The sequence below is a fragment of the Panthera uncia genome (genome assembly GCF_023721935.1).
Source record: "Panthera uncia isolate 11264 chromosome C1 unlocalized genomic scaffold, Puncia_PCG_1.0 HiC_scaffold_4, whole genome shotgun sequence".
NCBI lineage: Eukaryota > Metazoa > Chordata > Mammalia > Carnivora > Felidae > Panthera > Panthera uncia.
In genome coordinates, this window is record NW_026057585.1 from 68,328,289 (window position 1) to 68,341,484 (window position 13,196).

General features: G+C 53.1%; 1 protein-coding gene across 3 annotated transcripts; it reads left to right on the forward strand.

Moving 5' to 3' along the window:
* The first annotated feature begins 3,255 nt into the window (after positions 1–3,255).
* On the forward strand, positions 3,256–10,007 carry MOB3C (MOB kinase activator 3C). Of its 3 annotated transcripts, none has more exons than XM_049617262.1 (4): positions 3,256–3,399; positions 6,668–7,136; positions 9,279–9,481; positions 9,797–10,007. In XM_049617262.1, exons 2-4 carry the CDS (start codon positions 6,719–6,721, stop codon positions 9,824–9,826), a joined length of 651 nt encoding a protein of 216 aa, XP_049473219.1. In that variant the 5' UTR covers positions 3,256–3,399; positions 6,668–6,718; the 3' UTR covers positions 9,827–10,007. The 3 variants fall into 3 exon arrangements, with proteins under 3 accessions (XP_049473219.1, XP_049473218.1, XP_049473216.1); XM_049617261.1 differs by having other exon boundaries at positions 3,307–3,645; XM_049617259.1 differs by lacking the exon at positions 3,256–3,399 and adding an exon at positions 3,669–6,370.
* Positions 10,008–13,196: the final 3,189 nt, after the last annotated feature.

Consider the following 13,196-nt stretch of genomic DNA (forward strand, 5'->3'; position numbering starts at 1 on the left):
TCCAAAGTCACACAGAATTTTAATGTAAATCCTTTTCTACCTTGTCTTCCCCTGTCACATTCCCTTGAAACTTATCTTCCTCAAGCTAAAGGAAATCTAAACTCAATTCCTCTTAACTGCCATGACAGTATCCTTCACTTTCTTCTCCAAGTGCCAGGATGGACGACTCAGGATGACAGAGCCTGCCTTCTGGGCAGGGAGGGGCAGAAGCTGAAATAGAAATTTTTCCTTTGGAGAATGAGGGGAAGGTGGGCCCCATCTGGCTATAGGCCAGATACCTGGTGGGGAGAGCTGGAGAGTACCGTCACCCATTCTGGGGGGAGTGTGGAAATGAGGGGGTGCTTTCTATAGGAGGGGCTGTGGAGTCCCCAGGGAAAGGTCACTCTGTATCAGCAGAGTCACTGGGTACAGGCCTACAGGCCTATGGGGAGGGGGGGCAGGCAGGAGCAGGAAGTTGGTCCTGATAAGGGATTTGAAATGGTGTGGGTGGAAGATACTCTTGTGGCACAAATGGGGAAGTAGACTTTCCCAGACACACACACAGAGGAGCAGAGACTTCCACAGATACACAGGTACCCAGGTCTGGACACAACATGGCTGCCACTTGGAGCTCTCATAGAGGAGTCGTGTGCCCAGGCTGTGCAGTAGAAGAGGGTACATCCTCAACTGGATCCTTGATGGCTCCCACCAAGCTTCAGAGACAAGGCCTTATTTGAGCCACAAACACTCAGGACACAGTGGGATGGACCAGTGTCTGTCCCATAGGGTTACAACATGCCATCAGAGAGGGTAGGAGCAACCCAAGGTCACACAGCTAGTGTGTGTAAAGCCTCGACCTTGTTCTCCAAGGTCTGGGTCTGGAAGAACACAGTCTCTCTAGCCCAGACTGAGAGCCATAAGGAGATACAGGTGTTTGAGGAACCTGGGTTATCTCTGGCTTCTCCCAACCCTTCCACCTGCCAGCCTGTCAGTTTGTATTGAGGCAGATGCCAGGGAGCCCTGTGGATGAGCTGGGAACTTTTGAAGTTCCTTCAGAATGGATCATTTATATTTCCCACAACATACGATTCTGTGCTTTTCACTCTTTACCAGGCAAACTCCTGCCCATCCTATAAAACTCAGCTCAGAGGTACAACAAATAACCATGTAGAAAACCACAGAGGGAGTCACATCACATTCCAAAGAATCTTACAGACCATGATCTCCAACCACAATGCAATATAATTAGAAGTCAACAAGAAAAATATAAACCTCCCATAGGCTGAGAAACTAAAATCGTACTTCTAAATCATCCATGAGTTAAAGAGGAAATGACAATGAAATTTCAAAATATTTAGAACTGAATGATAAGGAAAGCACAAGCGGTTTCTATTTCCTCTGTGGAGTCACAGTCCCTGGGCCCATGTGCCAAGCATTTAACTTCTATTGCCTCTCCAGCCACACTCTGCATCCTCCTTCCTCCAGCTTTAGGCCCTGGAAGGCCCACCTCAATGGGCTGTATAGAGGTTCCCTTGTCCAGGCTTTGGGTAGGATTTTCCCCCAGACCTTTGCACTATGATTGCTCTGAGCTGGGTATGTCCATCGAGCTTAGGCCACAGCTCCAGTCAGTAGCCCCCTCCTCATATTTCCCACTTTTACCACTCCCTCCTAGCACCCCTGCAGCTTGGGGGTGACAGCTTCAGCCTAGGGTAGATAGCAAAGGGCTGCTCTTGCTAGCCCTTCAGTGATAATGCCATCCCTGTGGTTTCCCTACACATTAACTACACCTCTAAATAGTGCCTCCTTTAAACTCTCCTTAAAGTGCCCAATTTGAGTGTTCCATGTGCTTCCTGCAGATAACCGCGCTCTTACAAAGGGCTTGCCATCAGTCCATAACCATGTTCTCACTTCTGGATGACTGAGCTCTGGCCTTGTGTTAGCTCTGAGTGTTGGACCTACTGCTGACTTGTAAGCACCTGAGGTCAGCCACTGGGTCAGCTTCATCACCTGATCCCAGGCTCTCAGTGCACAGTCGTGCTCAGTAAAGGTATTGATTAGGATATCAAACAAATGAAGGACTAGATTAGAATTCCTTCTGCATACGCTAGAGCATGTGATTGTTTGCTTATAGGGGATTTGGGGAAGAGTGAAGACTCAGACATCATATAAAAAAAAAAAAAGAACTTTAGACTGGGCAAAAATAAGTGCTTCACAAAAGAATGAATCCTCAGTTCTAGGAGCTGGGATTCTTAAGGATCCAGTCTGTTCTCATGCCATCAAGCAAGCAGAAGATCCAGACACAAGAGGAACCCAGTGATCTGTGCAATGGTAAATGCCTACCTCCTGCTGCCAGCTCCCCCTACCCCACACCTGCTCATCTTCTGCACCCCTCCAGAGTGACTTCTGTAGCCCGTATCTCTGCCTTGGCCCTCCCACCCTAGAAGGCCTCCAACCTTCCCTTCCATCCCAGGAGAGTCAGCCAACTGGTCTCTGGGCCTGGGGACCACGGCCCAAGTCCCCAAGTCCGCCCAAGTCGTGGTATGGGATATCTGCCTGCCCTCAGGGGAGGAACCTAAGCTGAAAAGTAGAGAGAGCAGATCAGGTCTTAAAGGTTTGGATTTGGTTGGAAGAAATGAGGTAAAGAAGATACTTCAAACTGGGAAGAGCTGGAACAAAGGTCTTGTGGGGGAAATGGGGTGACTTTGAGGAGTGAGGAGAATCTGCCCAGCCTGAGCAAAGCTTCCAGGCATGATCGCGGGGGGCGGGGGGAAGGGGCGGTGTAAGCCTGTCATCTGAGCATTGTCCTTTCAGTGCTGGGTGAGGGACTCAGCTTGTGTTTACCAAAGCATTTATTCACTCAGCAAATGGGCATTAAGTGCCAGCTATGTGCCAGGCACCATGCCAGGAACCGAGGGTATGAGAGCGGATAGGGCAGACCCGATCCTGATTGAGCTCAGGGACAGTGGAACACAGGAAACCACCATTACCTAGCAGCTCCTTGTTTCTGCTCCACACACAAGCTGGGCCTGTCCCCATTTTACAGTTGAGGAAGCGGAGGCTGCCTCTGTGGCAGAAGTCCAAGGGGACTCGGCCAGGGCCAGCTGCTCAGTCCGTCCTTTGCCCAGCGGGAAGCTGGGAGCACGATTCGGACTTCCCGGAAAGGCGGGCGTGCGTCTGTGCACTGGGAGGGGGTCCCCTTTCCCCGCCCCTTCCCCGCCCGGCGGCCGCGGCGCTTCGGGCCGGGAGGGCTGGGGCGGAGCTGGCGTCGCCGCGGGGGCGGAGGGCGACCGCGGCCCGGCGGGGCGGGCGGGCCGGTGGACAGGCGAGAGAACCGGCCCAGCCGGAGAACGGGAGGAGGACGCGACCCAGCGTGTTGGGGATGTGACCCTGCGGCCAGAGAGGAGGACCGAGGCGGTCCCCGTGAGTGAGCTCCCGCGCCCCCGCCGCGCGCACGGCCCAGCCTCGCTGCCACTTTCATTTCTTCGGCTGTCCCGGCGTGGCCTCGACCGGAGGCGACGTCCGCCCCAAGGCAGGCTGGCCGCAGGCGCTCGGTCCGGGGTCCGAGGCTCAGAGCTGTGAAAGTCGGGGTTGGGGGTGGCGGTGTTTGAGGGGGGCGTGTCTTCGGGAGCGGAAACGTCAGGCCTGCGCCTCTGGGTCCTAAGACAGGTCTGTCCCGGCAGCTGGGCGAGGGGGTCAGGGGGGTTCAGGGGGAGGGCAAGGGGTGGGCGAGGGTGACCGGGCGCGGTGGGAAGAGCGTGGAGTCCCGCCCCTACCTTTCTCTTGGATCTCTGACCTCAGGGCGCCCCCGCACACCCATCCTACAGCCGTAGGCTGCATTCTGGGTTCAAACTGGGTCCAGCCCCTATCCAAGATCCTGGGCCAGGTCAGAGTAGTGGCAGGTGTGGCTCTGGCAGGGGGGTGGTAAATGTCAAGAACAGACAGGACCATTCTGTGGTCCTTTGGGAAGCCCACCCAGGGAGTGAGTCATCACTGGGCACTTTAGGAGTAAAAGGACACAGAGAATTAGCAGCAGGGACTGAGAGGCAGAAATGGCCATGATTCAGGGAAGGGACAGAGGTTCTGTGAGGGATGGAAACTCAGCAAGGGCATGGGAGTGGGAAGTGAAGAGACAAGGGGTGTGTATAGATTCCCTCCCTCCCCTTCCTGAAGTTTACTTACATTTTCTTGGGGAAAGACCCAGATCTTGACATTCTACAACCAGAAGATGGGAGTCTAGCTCACTGTCAGGTCACTTAAGGTGTTGTGGGGGCAAGGGGGAGGTTCAGCATGTTGGGGGATAGGAATTAGGTTCATCTAATTGGTGGGAATATGCTTCTCCTCTCCCCCCACTCCCCTCCTTTCTCTCCCTCCACTCCCCTCATTTCCCCTTACCTCCACCAGACCAGTGACCAGCCAGTACAAGAAAATGGTCCTTTACTCATTGTCATGGGCTGCGCCCCACCTTATCCTGGTTCCCAATTCAATCATTAGAGATCCCCTGCCAGAAACTTGCTTTGTGAATGGTGGCTCCTCAGAAAGAGGACCTCCGTTTCCCCATCTGTGCAAGAAGTGGGTTGGTCGGTTGATTTTTCAGGGCTCTTTCAACTCTATAGTTCTTGATTGTAAGGTTTCCTTAAAGCCTGAGCATCAGCTATGTGCCCTGACTTAGGCTGGGGTGGGGGTGGGGCAACAATGGCCAAAGGGCAGCTTCCACCTGAGGAGAAAGGCTTCTGGGTTTAGTAGAGAGGGCTGTGGGAGGAGGTAGCATTCAACCTGGTCATGTGTAGTCAGAGAGACCAGTGGAAGAAAAACATGGGGGCAGGAGGGTGGGGGATCAGGAAACAGCCCTGGGTGGCTGGTGGAGGGAAGTGGGCAGGAAAGGTGGGGTGAGATGATGAATGCTCAGGTGGTAGTCTATTGGTAACTGTCAGTAAAGGGGGCTGTGCAAAGGAGGAGAACCAGGAACCCCACCTAATTGCAGTAGGAATGATTTTTGGAAGCACCTGCCACAAGCAGAGTTTAGAATGCAGGTGGCATGTGAAGGGTGGAAATCTCCTCTGGGATCAGGAAGTTCAGGAGCCACACTGGGGACTTCTTTGGGTAGAAGTCAAGGATAAGGAAATGGGTGAGATGACTTTCCACATCTTCAAGGGGTTTTTTCAAGAGGACAAGATCCTGCTGGGAGATCTGCCCCTCCTGTCCATACCACCTGTCATTTTCTTGACCATCCCCATCCTGGCCTGCCTGTTATGGGTCCAAGAAAGAATCCTTGTTCTAAATTTCTCCACTAGCCTGACTTGTTGCCTAACCTGATACCTCCCCCAATTGTCACCTTGTTCCTGTCCTCATTCCTCCATTCTTCCCAGCATTATTAGAGACGTGAGACAGGAAGGTGCTTCATATCAGCTCTGAGGTTAAGGCGAGGCTTTGTTTGTGGCTGTGTTCAGCCTCAGTCTAGGGCTAGAGTCAGGACTCAAATTGACCAGGGTCAGGGCCAGGTCAGAGGTCAGCCCGGAGCCACAGCTCAGTGCTTAGCTTACACTTAGGCTTAGCCCTCAGTCTGTGGCTAAATTCCATTCTCAGCAGGTACCTGGGTCTGATTTTCCCAAGAGCTCACACATGCACAGCGTAGGTGAGGTGACTACCACACCAGTCCCAGAAACCTAGTCTGTATCTGAGTGACCCAGGATGTTGCATGGGTGAGACTCATGCCTGCTACGGGGATCACCCAGCCATGGAAAAGCTGAGACTAGAACCCAGGACCCCTGTCTGCCTCCAAGCCTGCTGTTCCAAACTCTGTTCTGAGTCTGGGATGCCTCCATTTAAGAGGCAAAACAAATTTGTCTGAATTCTAGATAGGCCCAGCTGGGTAGATCTGACTATATTCCCCTACTTTCCAGTGCCAGGCACATAGTAGGTGCTCACCGAGCTTGTACTGTCAGGTGCAGGAGGAGCCGGCAGCTTGTTCAGTTTTGGGTCTGGAGGAGGCTGGCTTGGTAGGGAGGGATCTCTAGCCACTGTTGGAGGAAGTGGTACCCATCTGGACCTGCCACCTCCCCCTCTCCTCTAGTGCCTGCAGCCACACTCAGAGGCCACCAGCTGGCCACATGAGGTCCCTTTCCTCTTTCGGAGGTAATAAAAGGAAAGTACATTTTTGGTAGAAAAGTCCCTCCCGCTCCCTGGGAATCCCCGGTGGCCGGATGGACTCGGGATATCCCAGAGGAAGCTGAAGGCGGGGCCTTGCTCCCTACCCCAACCCCCAGCACAATACAGCCAGCCTCTCCCACGCTGCACCACCTGGTCCACAGGGCACCCCTGAGGTCATCTCATCCAGGCCCCTGCCTCCTGGAGGGCCTGCAGGAAGCCTCTGCCACCTCTCTAATAGTCAACAGTAAGTCTGATGAGCACCTGTTTGGAGCCCGGGCCCAGACCTCTGTGAGATGCAGTGAAAGGGGAGAGGTAGCAAAATGAGATGGGGGGGGCTGTGGGTGCTTGGCAGGGGGAGCAAGGGTAGCTTGGAAATAGGGCAGGGGCCCTGGACTTAGGGGATGAGGAAGACTTAGACTCCAGGCAAAGGCTGAGGTGGGCCAAAAGCTGAGAGTGAGAGGGAAATGATGTGTTGGGAAGTCAAAGCCCTTTTGGCGAGGACCTCACCACCATGCTCTCTCCGTGCCCTTGGCCCTGGCAGGGCAGCCACAGGTCCTGCCCCTGGACACCTTGCCCTCAGCCCCGCCTGGCCATGGCACTGTGCCTGAAGCAGGTGTTCGCCAAGGACAAGACATTCCGGCCTCGGAAGCGCTTCGAACCAGGCACACAGCGCTTCGAGCTGTACAAGAAGGCACAGGCATCACTCAAGTCAGGCCTGGACCTGCGCACTGTGGTGAGGCTGCCACCAGGAGAGAACATCGACGACTGGATCGCCGTGCACGTGGTAGACTTCTTCAATCGCATCAACCTCATCTATGGCACCATGGCTGAGCGCTGCAGTGAGACTAGCTGCCCGGTCATGGCCGGAGGGCCCCGCTATGAGTACCGCTGGCAGGACGAGCGCCAGTATAGGCGGCCTGCCAAGCTCTCAGCGCCGCGCTACATGGCCTTGCTCATGGACTGGATTGAGGGCCTCATCAATGACGAGGACGTCTTTCCCACTCGTGTTGGTGAGTGCCACCTGGCAGGCAAATCAGGCCTGGCCAGGGAGGGAAGGAGCCACAAGAGGCCATTCTACAGATGAGGCATTTAGTTTGACACAGCAATTCCGTAAGGGGTGGCGGGGGGGGCATGATTTTCATCCCTATTTTGTAGAAGAGGAAACAGCCTCAGAGAGGTTAAGTGTCTGTTCAAAATTAGGCATCTTGACCTAGGACTACGTGGTTCTGTTTGGGACCCTTATCTGAGGCTTAAGTGTCCTTCCAGGAACCACCCTGGCAAGACCACTATGATTCTCAGAACCTTCTAGAACAGATGTCTCTAGGTGCTCCTAACAGGTCACCTTGCCTTGGCTGACTGCTCCTAACAGGTCACCTTGCCTTGGCTGACTGACTTGCAACCTCCTGGGAGCTCCCTCTGACTCCCTGCTCCAGGAAAGGGAAAGGGGTGGGGATTGGGAAGGCCAGATTGTATCTCTACCTCAGGGGGCTCAGAGGGCAGAATTTTCCCTTGTCAGGCCCAAGCCAAGGGGCCTTTTCTTATCTCAGCTGGGCAGCCTGGGCCCGTGAGGGTGGGGAGAGGAGATGAGTGAAGTCACACTGGCCCTGCTTCCCCACCCAAGGGCAGCAATAGCGGGTGTCAGCCCAGGAGCTGAGCAGGCATGACACCGTATTCATCACAGCAGCCCCACCCCCACCTGGCCTCCCGTTCCTCCACATCAAGGCTGTAGGAATCAGAGATGGGTTGGGCAGGGTGGTCAAGCCCAGAGGGGAGATGTCTGAATACTGAGAGAGGCTGGGCACTGAGTCATGATTCAGTGCTCACAGCCCCTCCCCAGCTGGGGGCCTGCCATTTCCTGCACCATCATGCCCAACAGTGGGCATCTGCATTTCACATAGGAGGAACTGAGGCCAACAGAGGCAGTGCACTGAATCAGGAGGGATTCAGAAGTGCAGCTCAGGTCTCTTAAGACCCAGGGCCCCAAGTCTAGATGGGCAGGACAAGTCTGAGGAATATGGGCTGGGCCTAGTAGGGCTCACAGGGAGGCAGGGCTTAACCCCACCTGAGAGCAGTGAGGACCAGTATGGAGCAGGGTGGACCAGTGTGGGCCTGTGTCTGGGCTCTTATTCTCTTGTAGCCTCTTCTAACTCAGGACTGTGAGCCCCAGGTATCTGTACCTTAACCCTGGGGATGACTCTGCCACAGCAGAGAAGATGGCATCGCCACCAAGATCTCTACCCTGAGTGTGAGGGGCTGTGCAGAAATTGTGTCTTTTTCACAGGTACCGGGCTTCCCTCAGGCAGGGGCTGTGGCATTTATCTCTGCGGGTCACAGCAGTGCAGTGCCAACAGCATTTAATCCTGCCTTCAGTCTGTCTAATCAAGAAGCATGGCCTTGGGCAAGTGGCTTCACTGTCGTGTGTCACCACCACACACTTCTACTTTATCATATCTATAAGGGCTATGGTACCCATTACCATATGAAGCAAAAGGTGAGGAGGGCCCAGCACAGAACTTGGCTCAAAGATGGAAGGTTCTTCGTAAGTGTTATTGAATAGTTGAAGGAATGAGAGATATCTGAACTAGTTCTTGAGGATTTTGTAGTTCTCGGGATTGGGGATCTGGGACCTGCTGTGTGAATGTTATGAAAAGGAAGGGTTGGGGTGGGGCTGGAGAAGGAGGTCAGGATCAGATCATGAAAGTCCTTGAGCAGGCACCATGCTGTGCAGTTAGAACTTAATCCCAAAGACCAATGTTTTTAAAAATGGACCCTAGATGTTGATAAACTCGCCTTGGAATTGTAACCCAGGTGTCACAGGACAGCACCTGCAGACACACATATTTTTGTGGAGAATTTGAACATAACTTTCATCATAGCCAAAGAACGGTTGGTCAGTGACCCAAACACAGTTGCAGAGTCCTGCTCAGGGTGATGGGAAAATGTGGGAGATGATTTGTATTTCAGCAAGGGAGGGGCACAGTGAGATTTGTGCTTTGTTCAAAAGGGAAGTGGGGAGAAAGTGGACCATGGTCTCTCTCTGTCCCTGGCAGGGAAGTGGCCATCCTAGGCCTAGAATGGGGAGGGCAGGGTTGGGCAGTGTTTCATCACCAGGATGCTGATCCCCACCACTTCTGCCCATCCCCACCCCCTAGGAGTTCCCTTCCCCAAGAACTTCCAGCAGGTCTGCACCAAGATCCTGACCCGCCTCTTCCGTGTCTTTGTCCACGTCTACATTCACCACTTTGACAGCATCCTCAGCATGGGGGCTGAGGCACATGTCAACACCTGCTATAAACACTTCTACTATTTCATCCGCGAGTTCAGCCTGGTGGACCAGCGGGAGCTAGAGCCACTGGTAAGGCCCCTGTTGCCCTCTCCAACCAAGGCTAGCCTCAGAATTTTCAGATCCAAAGGCTATCTACTTCAAGAAAATCTAATACCCAAGTGGATAGATTAGAAGAAGGCAATTCATTTAGCAGCGGATTCTGTTCTTTAATAGAGAATTCATTCAAGTCTCAGTTTACAGACTTAAGTCTATAGTCTGGAGTTGGGAGTGGGGGCAGGAAGGGACCAGGTTCAGGCAGAAGAACAGCCAGGCCCTATAGTTTGGGAAGGGGCTGCCTGGTAGGTTGAGCTCTGACTCATCCCTTTCCGCCTTATGTCTCTGCAGAGGGAGATGACAGAGCGGATCTGTCACTGAACCCAGGTCTGGAGTTGTTGACTGTCAGATGGACCATGTGAACACAGAGTGTCTGGAGAGAGAACCCTCAGTAGTCTGGTAGCAGAGAAATCTGAAGTGCCTGGGACTCTTCCACACACACAAAGCCCCTGAACTTGTGGTTCTCAGGAGTCTGCCCACATGCCCCTTGACTGCTTATGAATGGAGAAGGGGAGAGCTTAAAAGTGGTCACACAGAAGGAAAAAAGGAGCTACATCTCCACATGAAGTTTAGGGGTGGGATTGGCTAGGTTTCTGCTCCAATACTTGACCCTTCCATGGTGGTTCCCTTGCCTATTTGGGGAATATGGATGTGGTTGAGTGATAGCAAGAAAGGTACTAGAGAGTGAGCAATCTATGTGAGTGAATACAGATGACTCTGAGTGTGTGTGAGTGTATGTGTGTGTGTATGTGGTTTTCACTGTGGGGTGTCTCTATAAGAACTAGCTGCTTTAGATCCTCCCTGGCACATAGTAGGCCCTCCATTAATGTCAGGTAAATGGATGAATGGAAGGAAGGAGGGAAGGAAGAAGGAAGTTAATAGGGATTGGGACCACCAGACCACGACCATTGTAGGAGTGATGACAGGTCAGCGTCCCCACTCTGACCATGTGTAAAAGTGCACAAAATGTGATTGTAGATGTAGCTCTATATTTTAACCTTTAGGCTACCGTCTTCCATAAGCATGAGTTCTGGGGAGCTATAGGGAGGTAAGGAGGGGGTCTTGCCCTGGATACCTACACCCCTGGCCCACCACAGACACATGTTCTGATTTGCTCAGCCAAAGATACCCAGGAACTATCATTTCACTCATCCCTCTGCCTCCAGGAAAGCCTGATTATAGACAGCCTCTTGAGGGCTGGGGTTAATCCCTTATATCCACAAAGGTCCTCTGGTCCCTAAACTGGAAATCATATACTCCAATCTAGCTCCCAGAATCTGTAGACTTGGCTCTCAGGATCTGAAGCCCAGCACAAAATAATCCTCCAGCCCAAGGAGCCAGTGGAACTTGAATTGGGGAACTCCAGAGTCTTTTCTCCCATCCCAGGACACTGAAGATGTGTTGCTAGTGAATGGACTCTTCTAGGCTTGGAAAGCCCCCATTCTGCAAGGACCTGCCTCCTTCCCAACCATCCCCGAGACAGTCCAGCTGGTTGGATAGCTATCCACAGAGAAACTGTTGATTTGACACTCCATTACTCAGCACCGCCATGCCCAGCCCTGTGCCCAGATCCACAGGTGGGGAAACTGAAGCAGAAGCGGGGCCCTCCCCTCCAAGAGCCTCTACACTGGGAGGCCAGGATGGACAGCCACGAAGGGCCTGAGGATTATCCAGTCTCACAGAATCATCTGTGTACCTAGGAGGAAACGGAAGCCCTGAGGAAAGGAGGGAGAAACTGTCCAAGGCCTCATAGCAAGGCTTTTATGGAGTTGGAGTAGAAACCAGGGGTCCTGACTCCACCTCAGGGCCTGTGGATTGCTACATAGGGAGGTGAGATGCATGTGGAAAGATGGTCTGACAGCTCCTCTCTAGGGCACAACTGTTCCTGCTTTGAGCAAAGACTTCTACTGAATGCCAGAGTGCCCCACTGCCTCTCAAGTTGGCTGGGGCTGTCTGCTGAGCCAAGCCTCCAAAGTCATGCCCCTCTCAGTGGCCCAGAAGCTGCCTGATCTCTGGGGAAGTGTATGAGGCTCCTGAGGCCAGCCAGCTGGACCTGAGACAGCTGTCTCTGAAGAAGTTCCCAGGGGAAACACTGACCCAGCAGCTTTGCTGGAGGCTCTGGGTTGGGGTGGGGTCCAGGGATCAGAGATTCCCTCAGGGAGGACTGAGGACTGGAAGATGGGTTCTAGGCCGTGGCCAGTGCTGACTGCAGAAGGGTTGGGGAGACGGGAAATCTATTTTTGTGAAACAGAGGGAAGACTTTATTATTGTTATTTTTGGTAAAATAAAGGAGACAAACTAAAGCGGCACTGGTGGGAAGCTGTGGTCTGGATGCCACATGGCTCCTGGGTAGGCTGTGGAGGGAGCCGGGCCAGAATGGGGAAGGGAAGGCTCTTTGTCCTGAGATCCCAGGCCATGGGGAGGGCTTGCTGGTGTGGTCACGTCTGGCCTAGCTCTACAGGGTGGAGACACTAAGGGTTTCCCAGGGTTCTGGGAATTCTGGACCCAGAATTCTGGCCTAGTCTAGGACTCTCAGAGTAGGGAGGGTTGGCTCTTGACTTTGGGGAATTCAGTCTCTTGGGAGTCTTTCCTTGTTTCAGCTCAGGTTCCCTGGCATGGCTATTCTCACCCCACCCCTTAATCTGTGTGGCTTATTGGAGCTAGTGGGTTAAGGGACAGGGCAGAAATATAGTGCTACAGTCCCCAGTCACAGCAGAGGAAGCCCTTCTCGGGAAAAGGCTGTTTGTTGGGTGCTGGCCAGAGCTCAAAGTTGGGGTGGCAAGACATGGGGCTGACTCCTGAGCTTATTCCCAAGGAGACAATTTGTTTTGGTCTTGCTGCCATTCCACTGTCCCTTACCCACCAGCTGCCCACACAAGAGCAGAAAACAGCTTGTTCTTAAGAGTTAGCAAAGGGCTACCTACAGCTCTTTCCTCTCCCTAAGAAGGAGACAGCCTGGCTTTGTGCAGTGACTCTCCTGGGAGGCAGAGACCTGGGGTCCAGGCCCAGCCCAGCCCCTGAGGTACAGTGGTGGGCCTCTTTTCCCCTCTAGACCTCAATTTCCCAGTCTGTTTCATGACCAGGTGTGGGAGTGAGTGACTGACTTATCTCTGAGCTCCTTCATTACTCACAGTCTGTGGATCATTCACAATCAACAATAACAGCTAATACTCTGTGTCAGGTACAATTCTAGATGTGTAACATACAATAGCTTACCAAATCAGGTTTGTCTTTGGCTATCTGCCTGGCTTGGCTCCCTTCCTGGTGCCCAGTATCCCTGCTTTTACTGCTCTAGGAGCTGGAGGCCCAGCCCAGCATTCTAAAAGGTAGCTCTGTTTGCACACTTCCTGTGACAGGTACCCACTACCTCCTCAATGACTGGATAGCTCAGACTCTTAGAAAGTTCAGGCTCCGGGCTCGTAGTTATTTTGAAATACACCATGGCAGAGAAGGTAAATTTATCTCAGAACTGTGTGGCTAAGGCCTGCACTTTACATGAGAATGTCTGAATACATCAGGAAGACATCACAAAACTGCTCTGAGAAATTCAGACAGGGATGCTCAGAGAAGACTGGACAGAGGTAGAGAGAAAGGAGGATACAGAAGAGAGAGCTGGTGCCTCAGCAAGACAGAGGCTAGAGCCCCCACCTCCACCCCATAGGGCAAAACTTGGCAGGAGGGGTTCCTGAGA

Bases quoted from the DNA above. Each gene is read 5' to 3' on its own strand.
- MOB3C (XM_049617262.1), top strand. From the start codon at position 6,719: ATGGCACTGTGCCTGAAGCAGGTGTTCGCCAAGGACAAGACATTCCGG. The intron at 7,137-9,278 runs GTGAGTGCCACC...CCCACCCCCTAG, and splicing joins CGTCTTTCCCACTCGTGTTG to GAGTTCCCTTCCCCAAGAAC. The intron at 9,482-9,796 runs GTAAGGCCCCTG...ATGTCTCTGCAG, and splicing joins AGCGGGAGCTAGAGCCACTG to AGGGAGATGACAGAGCGGAT.